We start from the raw sequence: 17,426 nt of genomic DNA on the forward strand, positions 1-17,426 counted from the left end.
GTCCCTTTATAGCACAGTATCTTGCCCTATGTAATACAATATCCTGATAAATCACATTAACGCTCTTTGAACAGCCCCATCCTCACTCCAACATCTCCAGTGCAAAGATTTCTACATCACTGGACATCTCAGCCTGTCATTTCCAGTAGGAAGGATCTCTCTTTCATGCAGTTCAGCACAATAACACTGCAGCATGTTAAGTGTCATGTCAATGAAGTGGAAGGCAAGCAGATCAGACGAGAAGAAAAACACAGACACTGAGAGGGAATAAGGTAGATCCACGTGATGCGAGCCACATGTGTGCACGCGGATGCCAGCTCCTATTAGGGGAAACTTCTTTTTTTTTAAGGTTATTACTGCCAAGACAATGTTTATTTTTTGAACATGCAAAGTTGTACCATGTGACTAAAGATCATATGACTAATATGGCCATATTTACAGTGTCACTAAAGAAAAAAAAATTTCATTAAAACAACATGTTATACTCACCTGTTCAGTTTAATGGCTTTTCCCAGAGTGGCTGTGATCCTCTTCTTCTTGGTGTGTCCCCATAGAAAGCCGTTTGCTATTGAGGCACACAGTGTGTGCACACTCCCGAGCTGTGCGTCTATGGAGCCGCGCTTCATAGACTTACACTGCGGGACTTAGCCCGCCCCCACTTCCTCCTTACTGCATTTGATTGACAGCAACAGGAGCTAATGGCTTCTGCTGCTGCTCGAGTGCTGTGTAAAGAGGAAGAGCGGGGAAAAAGAGATGCAGCCACGTACAGCGCTGAATCTATTCTCCCCTCTCTTCCCCTTCAAACAGGAAAGGGGGGGCAGAGAAATGGAAAAAAATGTTTTACCTAAATACAAGAAATTCATTAAAATGGAACTTTACCCATAACAACCTGACAAAAAAAAATAATGTTCTTTAGCAAGGAACATGCATTCCTCATTAATAATTATGCAACCAAAATTAGTGCGTGGTGTAAATTGCTTCCAGCATTGTTCCCGTTTCTTCTTGCTGGAGGCTGCCATTTTGCTGAAGCCCAGATCACCAGCAATGTAATTGCTAAATGTTACAGTTGCTTGTTTCCGCAACAAAACTGTCAAACCATCAAATGGCTGGTGTCCTAACTGATCACATGTGCAGCACAATGGCAGTTGTAGATCAAACAGAAGCAGCTTCCTTGGCTGTACAGGATAGGAGGGTTTAATTTCACTTTAAGGCTGTCAGCGGATTGGCCTCTATAAACCCCTCAGTGCCTAAATATAGTGAGCAACCAAGCATGTGCAGAATAGGATGAGATGAGATTTTAAACAGTATGGACAGTTATTTAAAAAAAAAATTCATAGTTATTCCTGAAAAAAAAGCAGCCAGCCTGAAGTGATCTAGCAGGACTTAATTTTCTGACCAGAGTTCCACTTTACGGTAAAAAAAAAAAAAAGTTTAACTTTAGTTTCATGTTAAAGCGGAGCTCCACCCAAAAGGGGAAGCTCCGATTACTTGCCTCCTCCCTCCCTCTGCTGACACATTTGGCACCTTTTGGGGTAACCGCTCCCCTTTTCGGCTGACTTCGCCACCACAAAGTCAGCCGGAAGTTCGGCCCCCTTCTCCTTCCCCTGCCACTCACAAAGTGCAGCGCACTTCACACATGCGCAAGGCTTTACTGTCGGTTTCCCTTACCCAAGATGGCGGCAGTAGCACCCAAGAGCCAACTGAATAAAATGGCTTGGGTGAATACATCGCTGGATTTGTGTACAGGCAAGTGTCCTGATATCAATACCTCATTCTTTTCTGAAGGAGCCTGGAGCTCCGCTTTAAGTGTAATTCTGGCCAAAATGTTTTGGCAGTAGAGCAGAGAATGGGTAGAACATTTGTCATTTGTTTTTGTTTGCTGTGTCTCTTAAGAAAAGATCCTCTGTCACACAGACAAAGAAAATAATCTACCCAGACCACGTCTCTGGAAGCAGCCTCGATTTCAACTCAAGTCGAGATTAAAAGCGTAACTAAACCCAGCGATTTACTGGTTTAAAAAAATATATTCCCAGCATGCCAGGAATGCCAACTATCACATTGGCTTGTACTCACAACCAAACTGTCAAACCATAAAAAGGCTGGTGTCATAACTGATCACATGTGCAACACCATGGCAGTTGTAGATCAGGCAGAGGCTTTGATGGCAACTTTCTTGGCTGAAAGGGACAGGAGGGTTTAGTTCCGCTTTAAGCCCTGCCATGGCACAACTGTTTTTCAACTTAAATTCCCCCGCTTCATTCAAAAATAAAAATGTATCTCTCTCTCTCTCTATATATATATATATAATACATATATATATATAGATATAGATATAAATATAAATAAATCTGTTGACTTCTACTTTAAAGTTGCTGCCTTCTAAGTAATGGACATTACTTCTGCTTAGTTATATTTCATTGTTGTAATTATTACTGCCGCTGATAAAATATAGGCGACTATTAGTGCATCACAGGATCCTTTGAAGAAATTGGAGAACGCGGTTGACCACCAGCGATCCACACACTCAACAAATGTAATCAAGAGGGTACAATACCTTTTATTTGTGTTAAGGGGTATGGTTTTGATTGCTGATTTCCTGTGGGACAGTTTGCTTTCTGTGGTGCTGATCTCTTGCTCACTCTTCTCATGTTTCGGAGTGCTGCCACCTTTGCTGTTGAGGTCCCTCAGCACATCATAGTTGATCTTGCTGGAGATTTTCTTCTGCTCCAGCATCTTCTCAATGGCCTCTCCAGCTGTGCTGGCTTGTATAGGAGCTCTGCGTTTGGAAGGCTTCTTTGGCTGTAGAGTAGGATATGAATTTATGTAATATATATTATGAAACTATATAAACTCTTGGAAGCATCTCAACATATTATACAGTATTTGGGATATATATAAAAAAGGAATGTAATAAAGCATGCAATTGCAAAACTTTAAGTTGTAAAAAAAAGTCAAAATCCTAGTTACCTGGTTAATGATAATCAAGAAAATCACTGAAAAACTAACAGACGCAATGATGATGTATAAAAGAACTTTGTCCCCTTAGGTCCTACATTACATAGCTTCATATTAGAGCTGCACGATTCTGGATTAAATGAGAATCACAATTCTTTTGCTTAGAATAAAGATCATGATTCTCTCACGATTCTCAGCGTAACATCATCGTTCACATTATACAAACAAATTGTGCTAACTTTACGGTTTCATTTCTTTTTTTTCTTTGAAGTGTATTTTTTCCCAAAAAACTGCATCTGAAAGACAGCTATGCAAAAACAGTGTGACATAAAATATTGCAACGACTGCTTTTTTATTCTCTAAGGTCTTTGCTAAAAAAATATATACAAAGTTTGGGGGTTCTAAATAATTTTGTGTCAAAAAAAGGCTTAGTCTAAGTGGTTAAACTGACTTGCAGACAGAAGTTCATCCCTTTAATCTAAGAACCAAATGATACATAGTTTCTTTATATCTCACAGCGCTGAGCAATGTTGTGATAAACTTTGCCGGCTGCTACTTTTTTTGACAGCTGTGAGCATAGAATGGCTCTGCACTTGTTACATGAATCGTGGAAATACTGGCATAAGATTGTGAGGGGCGTTGAATCGAGATCGTGATTTTTTAATGATTAATCGTGCAGCTCCACTTCATAATTTTTCAAATACGACCTTTCAAAGTGTAACTGCACCTTTCTGTAGGGTCCCCTGCCACCAACCCCTCTCTAGTAAGAGGATGGCTGTGCAGTTCACCCGTGTCACACAGCCACTTTAATATATTGAAGCTGAGCCATGCTCTGAACATTCCCCATTGTCGCCCTTAGCCTGGGCTCACATTATAGCGATGCGGGACCCAGCACCGGTTGCCGCATCGCATTTCTCCCACAGGCAGTTTACACTGCCCTCTGCGAACCGCTGCAGGTGTCAATACAATTTTAAATGACACCCCCGGATCAGTTCACAGATCGCAGTGTGTACTGTAGAATCGGACAGTCATTAGATCACATGGGTGTGAACACCATGCGATCCGATTCCAGCGCGTTGGGGAAAAAAAAAGTCCCTGCACCTTTTTTATGCAAATCCAAAGCGAGTTTAGCCATACAACTGTATGGCTGAACTCGCATTGCACAAACATTGCATGTGATCGGCACACCAGTGCGGGTGCAAATCACATGCGATGTCTGGGTTCGCAAAAGTGTGAACCCAGGCTCAGAGTTTGTACTGGGATAGAGAAGAGAGTAGAAACTCTTCAAAGGATTTAATAGTTTTTTTCAGTGCATATGCGGGACGGACAAGATTTTGACAAGCAGCTGTGGAGTGCTGAAAAGCTGCGAAGCCAATATGTTACACAATTTGGGACAGGCAAGACTGGGACTGGACCTTACAGAATACGTGTAACACCGTAAAATGAATATCCGATCTGCTGGGGATCTAGCTCTCTTGACGCCACCCTTCAGCCAACTGACCTATACCTTATTCCTTTGACATCCCATTCATCTCTGTCCCCTTTGACGTCCCCTGCATCTCTTTCCATTTGTGTTTCATATCTCTGACTTTTGTTTTACCTCAGCCCCTTATCCCTCTGACTTCCCCTTCATCACTGTCCCCCATTCCTTCCGACTTCCTCTTCATCACTGTCCCTTATGCCTCTGACTTCCCCCTCATCTCTGTCCCTTATCATTCTGAATTCCACTTCATCTGTATCCCTCTGACTTGCTCTTTATTTCTGTCCTCTATGCTTCTGATTTCCCCTTTATTTCTGTCCCTTATCCATTCGACGACTTCCCCTTCCTCTCTGTCCCCTATACAGATTTCCACTTTCCTCTCTGTCCCCTATCCTGATTTCCCCTTTCCTCTCTGTCCCCTATACCGAATTCCCCTTCCTCTCTGTCCCCTATCCTGACTTCCTCTCTGTCCCCTATCCTGACTTCCCCTTCCTCTGTTTCCTATCCCGACTTCCCCTTCCTCTGTTCCCTATCCCGACTTCCCCTTCATCAAACTCCTTGAACGTCTAGTCTACAACCGACTGAGCGTACACCTTGCTGATAATAACCTTCTTGATCCCTTTCAGTCTGGATTTCGTCCTCAACATTCCACAGAAACTGCTCTCCTAAAACTTACAAACGATATACTAACAGCCAAAACTAAGGGACACTATTCTGTGCTCCTACTCCTGGACCTCTCTGCCGCCTTTGATACGGTTGACCACCCACTCCTCCTCAAAAAACTTCACACCTTTGGTCTCCGTGACCGTACTCTTCGCTGGTTCTCTACTTACTTATCCAACCGTACCTTCAGCGTTACTTACAACTCTACTTCCTCCTCTCCTCTTCCATTCTCAGTTGGGGTCCCCCAAGGTTCTGTTCTTGGACCCCTCCTATTTTCAATCTACACCTCCTCCCTGGGTCAGCTGATAGCCTCCCACGGCTTCCAATACCATCTTTACGCTGATGACACTCAAATCTATTTCTCTACCCCTCAACTCACTCCTTCATTTTCCTCACGTATCACTAATTTACTATCGGATATATCACTTTGGATGTCGCACCACTTCCTCAAACTCAATCTATCTAAAACGGAACTTATCATTTTCCCTCCCCCACGTGCCTCTTCCCCTGATCTCTCTGTCAAAATTAATGGCACAACTATCAGCCCATCCCCACATGTCAAGGTCCTAGGTGTAGTCCTGGACTCTGAACTGTCCTTTAAACCTCACGTTCAATCACTGTCCAAATCTTGCCGCCTCAACCTTCGCAACATCTCCAAAATACGCCCCTTTCTAACCAATGACGCCACAAAGCTCTTAATTCACTCCCTGGTCATCTCTCGCCTTGATTACTGCAATTCCCTTCTCATTGGCTTACCGCTGCATACTCTAACCCCCCTTCAATCCATCATGAATGCTGCGGCCAGACTTATCCACCTTACCAACCGCTCTGTCTCTGCTACTCCTCTCTGTCAATCCCTCCACTGGCTTCCGCTCACCCAAAGAATTAAATTCAAACTACTAACTACTACCTACAAAGCCATCCACAACTCTGCCCCCAGCTACATCACTGACCTAGTCTCTAAATACCAACCTAATCGTTCTCTTCGCTCTTCTCAAGACCTCCTACTCTCTAGCTCTCTCATCACCTGCTCCCATGCTCGTCTCCAGGACTTCTCCAGAGCCTCTCCAAGCCTATGGAACTCCTTACCCCAATCTATGCGCCTATCTCCTTCTCTACTAGCTTTTAGAGGATCCCTGAAAACCCTCCTCTTCAGAGAAGCCTATCCTACCCACACCTAACAACTGTATTTGCATTTGAGTCCATCTGATCATCCCCCACAGCTACTACCCTTTGTTCCACTTGACCCTCCCTTCTAGATTGTAAGCTCTAACGAGCAGGGCCCTCTGATCCCTCCTGTATTGAATTGTATTGTGACTGTACTGTCTTCCCTGATGTAAAGCGCTGCGCAAACTGTTGGCGCTATATAAATCCTGTATAATAATAATAATAATAATAATCTCTGCCGCCTATCTCTCTGACTTTCCCTTCATTCTGCCCCTTATCTTTCTGTCAGCCCTTTCATCTCTGTCCCTTATCCCTCTGTATTTCTTTTCATCTCTGTTTTCTTATGTTTTTTTTAAAGAACAAAATTTAAAATGTATCTGTATAGAATATAAATGTTATACATACTCAGAGAAATCAATCAAATTCACATCTGTGTAACAACCATCAATATGTTATACCACCAATAATGCAAAGATAGGTCTATGTTATGACTCATTATGCAACAATTGTATTGTAACTAGAACATTTCATGTATACTATATACCTTTTGAAATTGCAACAAACATGTATTGAACAGAACTACAGCAACTGGTTAAAGCCATCTAAAACACGCGGGCCAGAATCACTAAAGTGTTATAACCAAGTAGATCTAAGGCATAAAGCTTTTGAGAGATTTAGGTGATTTAGAATGATACTCTTCGACTACCCAGGGTGTGTGCCCGGTGAAGAAGAGGTATGACATTCTCTATGGCAAGATCTAGCATCCCTATACAACTCTAATTGAATTCACAGAAATTTGGATTTGCATAGAGTTATCTCCCAAGAGTATGATCATTCAGAAAAGAACAATCATAGCTTGCCCTCCTTCATTGCCAGATTAGCCAGATCAAGGCCAATCCAATCAAGCTTTGTCGCTCATAATGAACCCGACACACTTCACACCGACTAGCCAAACTGGTCATGCAACATGAGCAGCTGTTAACAGTTATTAACTTGTTCTAGTTTTGGCCTAAACGTATAAGGCAATTTAACAGGTTTTGTTGTATGGCAGCACTTGATAAATTGTGATTAATGAATAGGAGCTTTCAAGGTCAAACAAAGCAGCCATCAATATCACCGCTGATGAGAGAATGGGGGAGACAGGGAAGCATTGGTCCCATGCAACAACTTAATGGTTAATAATTCTGTAGATAAAATGATTGGTTCAACACATTCTGTTCTGGTCTGCTGCCGTGTCTAAGGCAAGCTGCACACATCTCGATATGAAAAAAATCAATGTGAGTGGGCCAAGAGATGTGTGTATTAATTAGGTGGTGTAGGGGTTATCACCTGATGGGCAACTGATATGCTTAGGCATTGGAAGTACTTCTAATTTCTTTCACATATAATACAACATGCTTAATACTGAAGTCCAGACAGCCATAAAAGACAAAAAATAATAGTTTTGTATTTATTAATACATCCTTGAATGTATTTCTAAATGTAAGTATCTACAATTTTGACAATTGGCATGTTACTAGCCTCTTGCAGTTTACTAAAAAGGGGAGAGGGCAGCCACACAAGAAGCTATTAAGCTGTGCTCCAGTACAAGGAGCTATACTCTGGCTCTGGACCTCGCCTGTGGAATGCACTACCAACCACCATTCGACTGGAGTCGGACCACTTGGCCTTCAGGAGAAAGATTAAAACCCATCTCTTCTGAGGTCAAGGGGTTCCTTACCCATGAAATGGATACAGCGCCCAGAGGCGATTCAGTTTGCATGTGTTGCGCTTTACAAGTCTCTCTCTGGCTTGTTTAACCACATCCCAGGTGACCCCGGAAGTGCGGGTAAATCTGTTTTTGTTTTATCAAAGCTTTTGGTTCTTTTAATAATTGCAAGTAGTTGTTTTTTGGCTTTATAAATTAAGGAGTTTATACAATATTACACTATTGGCGCTCTTTTGCAAATGTCCACGTCATTTGGCCCTGGCCTGATCGGGATATCCCAACGCGGGTTGGACACCATTGGAGGAATTTCCTAGTCACCAGTGTGTTCCAGAGGCTTGAATGCTCATCTTACCCTGCAGAGGTCTATCTGTATGCCTGTTTGACAATTCTAGAAACAGATGGTCCATGCTATCTGGTAAGCGTCCCCATTAATGGGATGATGGGCGTCACAGGAGGATCTGTATGACTCTTGGTGGTGGAACTTCCTTGAAGCATCTCCCCTTTTTGGAGCCCTCTATATATAACTACATGCACATCCTCCTGAACCGTCTTTTTTTCACATAGATGTTACATGGAAATTTGATTTAATGTAGCTTGTGGGTTCACAGACATTAATTTACACTGTGATATTCATGTTCTTGATAACCTCATTTTAGTTTTTCATATTGATTAGCGTCGCTTTTTTTGCAACTATATGCCTACTATGTTTATATCACATGGTTAGTAGCTGCTTTCGCTAACAATTTTTTCATTTGTTTTTTACTTTAGCGCGGTATACCACTTAGAATGGATAATAGGAGAGATAAGAATGTCAGATGAGCTCATCAGAGTGCTGCGTTTCCTGTCAATTCACAAAGTAGGGGAATGAGATACTCTAATATTTTTCCATTAGGATACAGATGAGCGAGTTTTTTATTTGTCCATAAAGACACAGATGAGCGCGTTTGGGGGTGATGGAACTTGACTGACCTGCACAGAGTCCTGGCCTCAACCCGACAGAACACCTTTGGCATGAATTTGAGCGGAGACTACAAGCCAGGCCTTCTCGCCCACATCAGTGCTTGGCCTCACAAATACGCTTCAGAAACAATGGTCAAACATTCCTATAGGCACACAACTAAACCTTGTGGACAGCCTTCTCAGAAGAGTTGAAGCTGTTATAGCTGCAAAGGGTGGGCCAACGCAATATTGAACCCTACGGACTAAGACTGGGATGACATTAAAGTTCACGTGAGTGTAAAGAAAGGTGTCACAATACTTTTGATAATATAGTGTACGCATGGGTTAATTCTATCAATATAATGTGTACGCTAGGCTGCTATATGTGGTATATGACTAACCAGCTTGTTGTTTTAATCTGCGAGATCTTCATGTAACGCTCAATAAATTGATCTATTTTTATATATAATCTACTCAATGTTATGCCTCATTTAAAGTCCCATGGGCACTTGATTTGGTTTATGTATCTGTACGTGGATGTGAAACTGCAGCTGGGAACGACAACGTTTCCTCCTCCGTCAGGCAGGGCTGTACTATGTAACAAAGCTGTGTACATTTCAGGACTGGTTGGAAAGAAATACAGATTCATTGGCAGGTAAAACCACTCCCTTATACAGTATGTACTTTATTGGTGTATCAAACAGCTTGACTGGAATTCAGCTCCAAGGATCGGAGTTTCTGGGAGAAAAATTGTTCCAGGGTCTCGGAAATCACAGAGATTTGACAAGTATAATTAAAGCGGAGGTCCACCCTAAAACATTTTTTTACATTAGCAGTCTCCTTTAAACATAAAGTACATTTTTATCAGAAAGATAAAGGATCGGTCGTCAGCGGTTCTCATCTTCTGCTCCGCATGCTAAGTAGACTCATCCCCTTCATCCCGGAAGAGGACACAGCAGTAGTGGTGGGAACTATCATCAACTTACGACTCGACTACGCAAATTCTCTCTACTTAGGACTACCGAAATACCAGATTTCACATCTACAAGTTGTCCAGAACACGGCAGCCAGACTGGTAACTGGTAAAAAGCCATGGGAACCAATCTCCCCGGTCTTGAGGTCCCTCCACTGGCTGCCCGTACAGGACCGGGTGACATTCAAGAAACTCTGCCTCACCCACAAACGTACACAGGGTAACGCTCCTCAATACTTAAGCGAGAAAATAAAACCCTACGTCACCAAGCGCGTGCTCCGGTCAACCAACCAAAACCTTCTCCAAATCCCTAAATCTCGCTACAAATCTAAGGGAGAACGTAGGACCACGGCTCTGGAATGCTCTACCCACGACCATCCGCTTGGAAGAAAACCATCGGGTTTTTAGGAAAAAACTAAAGACCTACCTCTTCTGAAAGACCTGTACAACTCTGGATGCCAAGCGCTTTGAGGTGATTAAGTTCGCATTTGTTGCGCTATACAAGTTACTCATTCACTCAAAGACCCTGTTGCTAGGCAGTCGTCCTAATCTGCCACTTCATATACCGTGGAGCTCCGAGTTCCCTTCTTCTCTCTGGAAATGATGATCCCCACTCGCTGTCTTCTGGGACCTGTGTGCGCCTCAAAAGACAGCTGGCCATTCACAAAGCGCTGCACGAATTGCGCATTTACAGTAGGAAACGGGCAGTGAAGCCGCAATTCTCCACTGCCGGTTTCCCTTAGTTGGAATGGTGGCACCAGCACCCAAACTGATGGACGGATTGGCCTTGGGGGGCCGACATCACGGGCTCCCTGGAAAGGTAAGTGTCCCTTATTAAAAGTCAGCAACTATAGTGTTTGTAACTGCGAACTTATACAAAAAATAAAAGAAGAAGAAAATCACGTCTGGAATACCGCTTTAAAGACACTGTAATCAGTGAGAGATCCGCTCATCCATGGCTAACCTACAGCTGCCCCTACAGGAGCCAAGAAAAGTCATTTTTGACATTGTGATAATCATCCCTCATGTGGGCATCCCCTGACATTTCAGACAGAGATCTACACGCATATCAAAGGCCAGAATGGAAGAGGAGGTCATGCAAGGGACATACTTGTGTGCATCTCGTTCTCTATTAACACAGGCGACTAAAGAGTATCTGGTACCCACTCACAGCACCTATATTGGTATGCCTGCCCCAATGTGCCAAGAAGGAGCGATGTTAGGTGACCGAATCTGTCCAGACATGACTGCAACAATATCAAGATGCTCAGTAAAATGATAATTTACATGCTAAAATCTGGTGCAAAAAAAAAAAAAAACTGCTGGAATGCATATTGTAAACAATTAGGGTCTCATTTCATTTTTCATCCTGCACTAGCAAAAAAACTTTAATTTTACCTTGTTGCAATGAGCAGCATGTACATTCTCTGTATTGTTTTATGGATTTGCTTGAACACTCCGTATGAGCCAAACATGCTGTTGATAAAGTATATTGCACCAGTTTCCCAGCATGCTTCACGAGCCTCTCGCTATCGCAGTCCCCAAAGAATGATGGCCAAATAGCAATGTTTCAAAGAGCACCGGGGCACAAATCGTGGTACAAGACATTCAGAAGATACAAATCACCTGGACCGGCTTATGGAGGCAATTTATTACAAAGTCTCTACTTGTTTAAGTCATTTCTACCAACCTCTGTGCCAGGCAAACCGCTTTGGAATCTGGTCCTTAAAACCTTCATCCTCTGCTTCTCTTTTGCATCTAAACTGAGATTTCACAGAATAACACATCATGACACTTTGCATGCTTTCCATACTCAAACATACAAACTGCTTTCTCACCCACCTCTTTCAGAACTAAAATGGAAATTCTTTCATACTATAATGAAAAACGTAAGTTAAAAAAAAAAAAAACTGTTTTTAACCACTTGTCCTCCTGAAGACTTTACCCCCTTCATGACCAGTGCACTTTTTTTGCTATTCGGCATTACGCTTCTGGCAATTGCGCGGTCATGCAAAGTTGTACCAAAACTAAATTTATATTATTTTTTCACACAAATAGAGCTTTCTTTTGGTGGTATTTGATCACCATTGCGTTTTTATTTTTTTGCCATATAAATGAAAAAAGACCAACATTTTTTTTTAAATAAACAATATTATTTTTTTTTTACTTTCTGCTCTAAAAACATATCCAATAAACTGTAAAAAAAAAATCAAACTTCTTAATACATTTTGGCCAAAATATATTCTGCTACATGTCTTTGATAAAACAAAATTCCCAATAAGTGCATATTGATTGGTTTGCGTGAAAGTTATAGCGCCTACAAACTATGGTATAAATACTGAAACATTATTTTTTATACTGGTTATGGCGGTGATCAGCGACTTAAAATTGCGATCGTGCGGCAGGCAATCTGAGACTGACCAGTGAAAAATACCACACTCAGGCCCTGTACACACGATCAGTCCAAACTGATGAAAATGGACTGAAGTCCAGTTTCATCAGTCCAAACCTACCGTGTGTATGGCCCATCGGAGTTTTGTCCTTCAGACCAAAGTTTTAAAACTTGCTTTAAAATCAGACTGATGGACGCCTGACCGTCGGTCAAAACCGATGGTTAGTACACAAAAGCATCAGTTCAAAACCTGCGCATGCTCAGAATCAAGTCGACGCATGCTTGGAAGCATTGAACTTAGTTTTTTTCAGCATGTCGTTGTGTTTTACGTCACCGCGTTGGACTCGACTTCAGCCTTCAGTCCGTTTTCATCGGATGGACTGATCGTGTGTACAGGGCCTAAGGCCCCTTTTTACATGTGCGGACCATATGTCCGCATTTTCATCCATCCGCTTGCGGATGAAAAAGGGACATACATTGGCTTTATGTGATTGCGGGTGTCAGCGGATGAACATCCGCTGACACCCGTAATCACCCACCTCCGCAAAGCTCCGATTTTGCGGACGGAAGAAAATCCTTTTTCTTCCGTGTTCATCCGATCTCCCCATAGGGGAGAGCAGAGAAAAGACAGGGCGGTCCCTGCACAGTGTGCAGGGACCGCCCTGTCAGTCGACGGCTCAGCTGGGATTTTACGGAGGATCCCCTCTGAGCTGACGGACACACGGAGGCGGATCATTACTGATCCGCCCTGTGTGAAAGGGCCCTAAAACAATAAAGAAAACATATAGCTGCTCGCACTACAATTGACAAACCATTGTGACACCATATAACGTATATTATAAAAGTGCAGTGCCAAGATAAGTGAGGTGAAAAACACATAAAAGAGAAGAATGGGACTTTGTGGATGAAGCATCAGACCGACGCTGCAGCTGTCCCCCGGCGTCTCTGCACTGAGAACCAAGCCACCGAACATCGCAGATGGCTCGGTTTTCACAGATCCCCGAGAGGAGAGCTGCTGACTGTCAGTCAGCGTCTCTCCTCTCTGCTTCTGTGGATGTAGGCTGCTTCAAATCCTTCTGTCTTCACCCAAGACGGGCTCGATGATGTTCCTATGTTTTTATGCATTTTTGAGTTGCTTAGCCATGTTTCCAACTCCTATAGTTGAAAACAAAAAAAAAAAAAAAAAAATCGCAGCAGGTGCTCTGGACTGATGGGATATTTGGCTGTAGAAGGAGGTTTGTTTGCAAAGGGCTGGAGAGTGTTACAATAATGAGTGTCTGCTGGCAACAGTGAAGCATTGTGGATGTTCTGTGCAAGTTTGAGGCTGCATTTCTGCAAATGAAGTTGGAGATTTGGTCAGGATAAATGGTGTCCGTAATGCTGAGAACTACAGGCAGATACTTCTCAATCATGCCATACCTTCAGTGAGGTGTGCGATTGGTCCCAAATTTATTCTGCAGCAGGATAAGGACTCCAAACATGTAGCCAATGTCATTAAGGGCAGTACAGTGGCTAAGTGGTTAGCACTTCCACCAAGAAGCTCTAGGGCCGTTGGCTCGAACAACCGCCACAGCACTACCTGCCTGGAATTTGCATGTTCTCCCTGTGCCAGCATGGGTTTCCTTCGGGTATTCTGGATTCCTCCCTCAAAGATAATGTTGAAAGTTTAATTGGCTCCTGTCTAAACTGGTCATAGTATATGTATAAATGTGAGTTAGGGACCTTAGATTGTAAGCTCCTTGAGGGCAGGGACTGGCCTTTCAGTTTAGGTGGACAGCCATGTCTTGGTAGCTTTGAAGTTGTGCTAAACTCTTTCCATTTTTGGATGATGGATTGAACGGTGCTCTGTGAGACGTTCAAAGCTTGGGATATTTTTTTTTATAACCTAACCCTGCTTTAAACGCCTCTACAACTTTACCCCTGACCTGTCTGCTCTGTTTCTTGGCATTCATGATGCTGTTTGTTCACTAAGACTTTTGCACAGCACTGTAAAAATATTTAAAAAAAAAAAATCTAGAATTACCATATTACAGAATATATGAGATTTTACCGATTGGGTTCACATAAATACTACCTTTCCTGGCTAATAGGCAGGAGGTTGGCAATCCATTGCTTGCTTCAAAAGAAGTTGAACAATTTTGTGGATAGATGGCCTTGTAAGCGATTAAATGTCTTTTCTATACAATTTGTTGTAATATGCTACCTACCCCGACATGGAGACTAAAGCAATTTGCTAATATTTTATGTAAATGTATTTCAGTTTAGCAAAAGAAGTTTATCTAAAACATTTAGCGCTGTTGAACTCTTGACACATAAATGAAAAGTGAACACTAATAATCTCTACTATAAAATACCAAGGGATTAAGTATGAAGGCTTACCGCACACTTTGTTAATACATTGTGAAATATCTCAAGTGATGTTACCGTATAGAAACATAAGCAGATAAGTAAATATTTAAATCTCTGAGCTTCTGAGAAGTCGTTAGTGCTGTTTTCATTGAGAATTGTGACTTGTAGTTTCTTGCTTATGCTATCCATAAATACCCACATCTCTATCCCGTCTATTCTGAATTGTGATCATGTTTACATTAGATTGATATGGGTGTAGCTTATCAGTAGAGTTGGGCACGCAGTTTGAGCCAAGCAAAAGTTTGGCCCAAACATTGGCCGTTCATAGAACAGCCGAATTTGCGGGGCACTCGGTAGGATGTTCGGTCAGTGACGAGGGGGACGGTGCCACCAAGTGGTGTCACCAAGTGTCCCCACCTTTTGCCTATTTAAGAACTGTCAAATGGCAGAGCAGGCATTCAGCGGTTAGCCTTCGTTGCGGGCGGAGAGTTTTTTTTTCCAGGTTCGGCAGGCATTGTGATTGACAATAGATCTACATCGGGGGATATTGTTTTTTTATTTTTCAATAAAGGAATTGTCAAAAATTGCCTCCGGTCTATTTTTGACACTTTTTTGATGAATGAGTAGGGGTACTCATTCACATAAGTAGGGGGCCGTGATCTGAGGGCCCACTTGTTAAAGAGGGTTTCCAGATTCCGCTAAGCCCCCTGCCAGCAGACCCCCACAACCACAGCCCTGGGTTGTCGGAAAGAGGCCCTTGTGCCCATCAAGATGGGGACAAGATGCTTTGGGGCGTCACTCCCTAAAGCACCCCTCCTATGTTGAGGACATGTGGCCTGGAAGGGTACAGGAGGGGGGCGCTCAATTGTCCCCCCTTTCCTGACCTGCCGGGCTGCATGCTTGGATAAGGGTCTGGTATGGATCTTTTTTTTTTTTGGGGGGGGGGGGTGGACCCCCGGTCGTTTTTTTTTTATTTTAGTGTGGGGTTTCCCTTAAAATCAATACCAGACCCAAAAGGGCCTGGTCAGCAGGCTGCAGTACTACACAAACATAAGGTAAAACAGACATGTTGCCTAAGAAATTGCCTAAAGGTCACATGGGGCTCACTGGTAGTTGCTGTGTGTCTTTTTGCAGAACCCAGTATTGGCAGCATGACGTTGCGAAAGTGCTGTAATAGCAATGATCTCTAGCAGTCTTGAGCTTGCCATTCATGACTCATTTTTCTCCTGTTCAGTCTGTAAATTGAACAAGAGAAATTCAATCAATTCCCCATTCACCTTCAACAATGGATGGAGAAATCTTCAATGATGCCTATTATAGGGGCTATTGGGCTTTGGCATCTACTGTCTGAATACAGTGACACTGCAGAACAGCAACTTAATCTGAAAAGGTGAAGTCACTGATTGGCCAATAATTTTCACTCCAACTCCGTCAATTACCAGGTCACTGAAATCAGGAATCGGCCCGCAATCAGAATGTGTACGCCCAGCCTTATATAATGTCCCATGCACCATATATTCCCAATCACACCTGTAGCTAGTCTGCAGTTTGACAGTCTTTCATCGTATTACATATACAAAATATTACATGCATAAGCACATGCACCAATATCCAAGGAAACTATACCTAGAGATATGAAGCCATGATTTCATGTTAGGTAATCTCTTCTGCGCAGCTGCCAAAAAACTCATATCATTTCCAGAAACAAAAACGTTGCTGCTAGGCTGGTTTTACATTTGAACATGCTGTGTTTACAGTGATCTCCTGTATATAAACCTTAGAGCTGTACATTTCCCATCATGATATGATCAAAGGACGAGGCTATAATGTAATATCTTTGTAATAAATAAATATTAGATTTAAAGCCTAGAGGATATAAACAGATACAAATATATGTTGCATAGACAGCATTAGAGTGTGGAAAATAGAACACATTTAGGAGAAAATCTTTACAAAACTGGTAGTCAACAGCAGTGCTTAAAACTGAATCACATCAAACAGAGAATGTATAGAAGTTGTGTTTACCACTGCTCTTTGCTATAAGTGTTAAATCCTACTTATCAAATAATTAATAAAGCACTACATATATCTTGGTTCGGATGAGCTTCCTTAATCAAAAATAACTTTAAAAACAAGTGATATACCCTATGTGTAAATTCACATATACTTATAGAAAAAAATACATAGAAAAAAAATAAACATATAGCATTTTTCTGCAAAAAAAAAAAAAAAATATATATATATATATATATATATATATATATACTGGCTACTGGTTATACTACTGGGGGTGTGTCTGCACTGAGCGGGGGGTTACTGTCTGTACTACTGAGGGGGGCCTCTGTACTGAGGGGGGGGTGTACTACTGGGGGGGTCTGTAACTGAGGGGGGTCTGTACCAATGGGGGTGTCTGCACTGAGGGGGTGTCTGTACTGAGGGAGGGGGGGTCTATACTGATGGAGGGGGTGACACCATTTTTTTTTGCACCGACACCAACACTAGCGACGCCACTGCAGTGGGGGAGATGTGGATATTACAGTGGGGGGGGGAGGGTATGTGGATATTACAGTGGGGGAGATTTTTTTTTTTGCTGATCCGAAAAATGATCCGATTCGTGACTCCTGATCCAGGGAACAATCCAAACCATGAGATTATTGATCCGTTGCACCCCTACTTATACACCTTTTGCACTTTACAGACACTCTTGTTTATTATTGAAAAGGTATTTTTCATTGAAAGGACTTTATGTTCACCTAACACTGGATTCTGCCCCTATTGCATTATATCACAATCATGATTG

General features: G+C 42.4%; 1 protein-coding gene across 1 annotated transcript in view; it reads right to left on the reverse strand.

The window, feature by feature from the left end:
- Positions 1 to 17,426, reverse strand: part of BRF1 (BRF1 RNA polymerase III transcription initiation factor subunit) — a 437,396-nt gene that overhangs the window by 91,632 nt on the left and 328,338 nt on the right. The window contains exon 15 of the mRNA XM_040332965.1: positions 2,555 to 2,799. Coding sequence (XP_040188899.1) covers positions 2,555 to 2,799 — 245 coding nt within the window. The remainder of the gene's footprint in view (positions 1 to 2,554; positions 2,800 to 17,426) is intronic.

Source organism: Rana temporaria, chromosome 13, assembly GCF_905171775.1.
Source record: "Rana temporaria chromosome 13, aRanTem1.1, whole genome shotgun sequence".
Classification (NCBI taxonomy): Eukaryota; Metazoa; Chordata; class Amphibia; order Anura; family Ranidae; genus Rana; species Rana temporaria.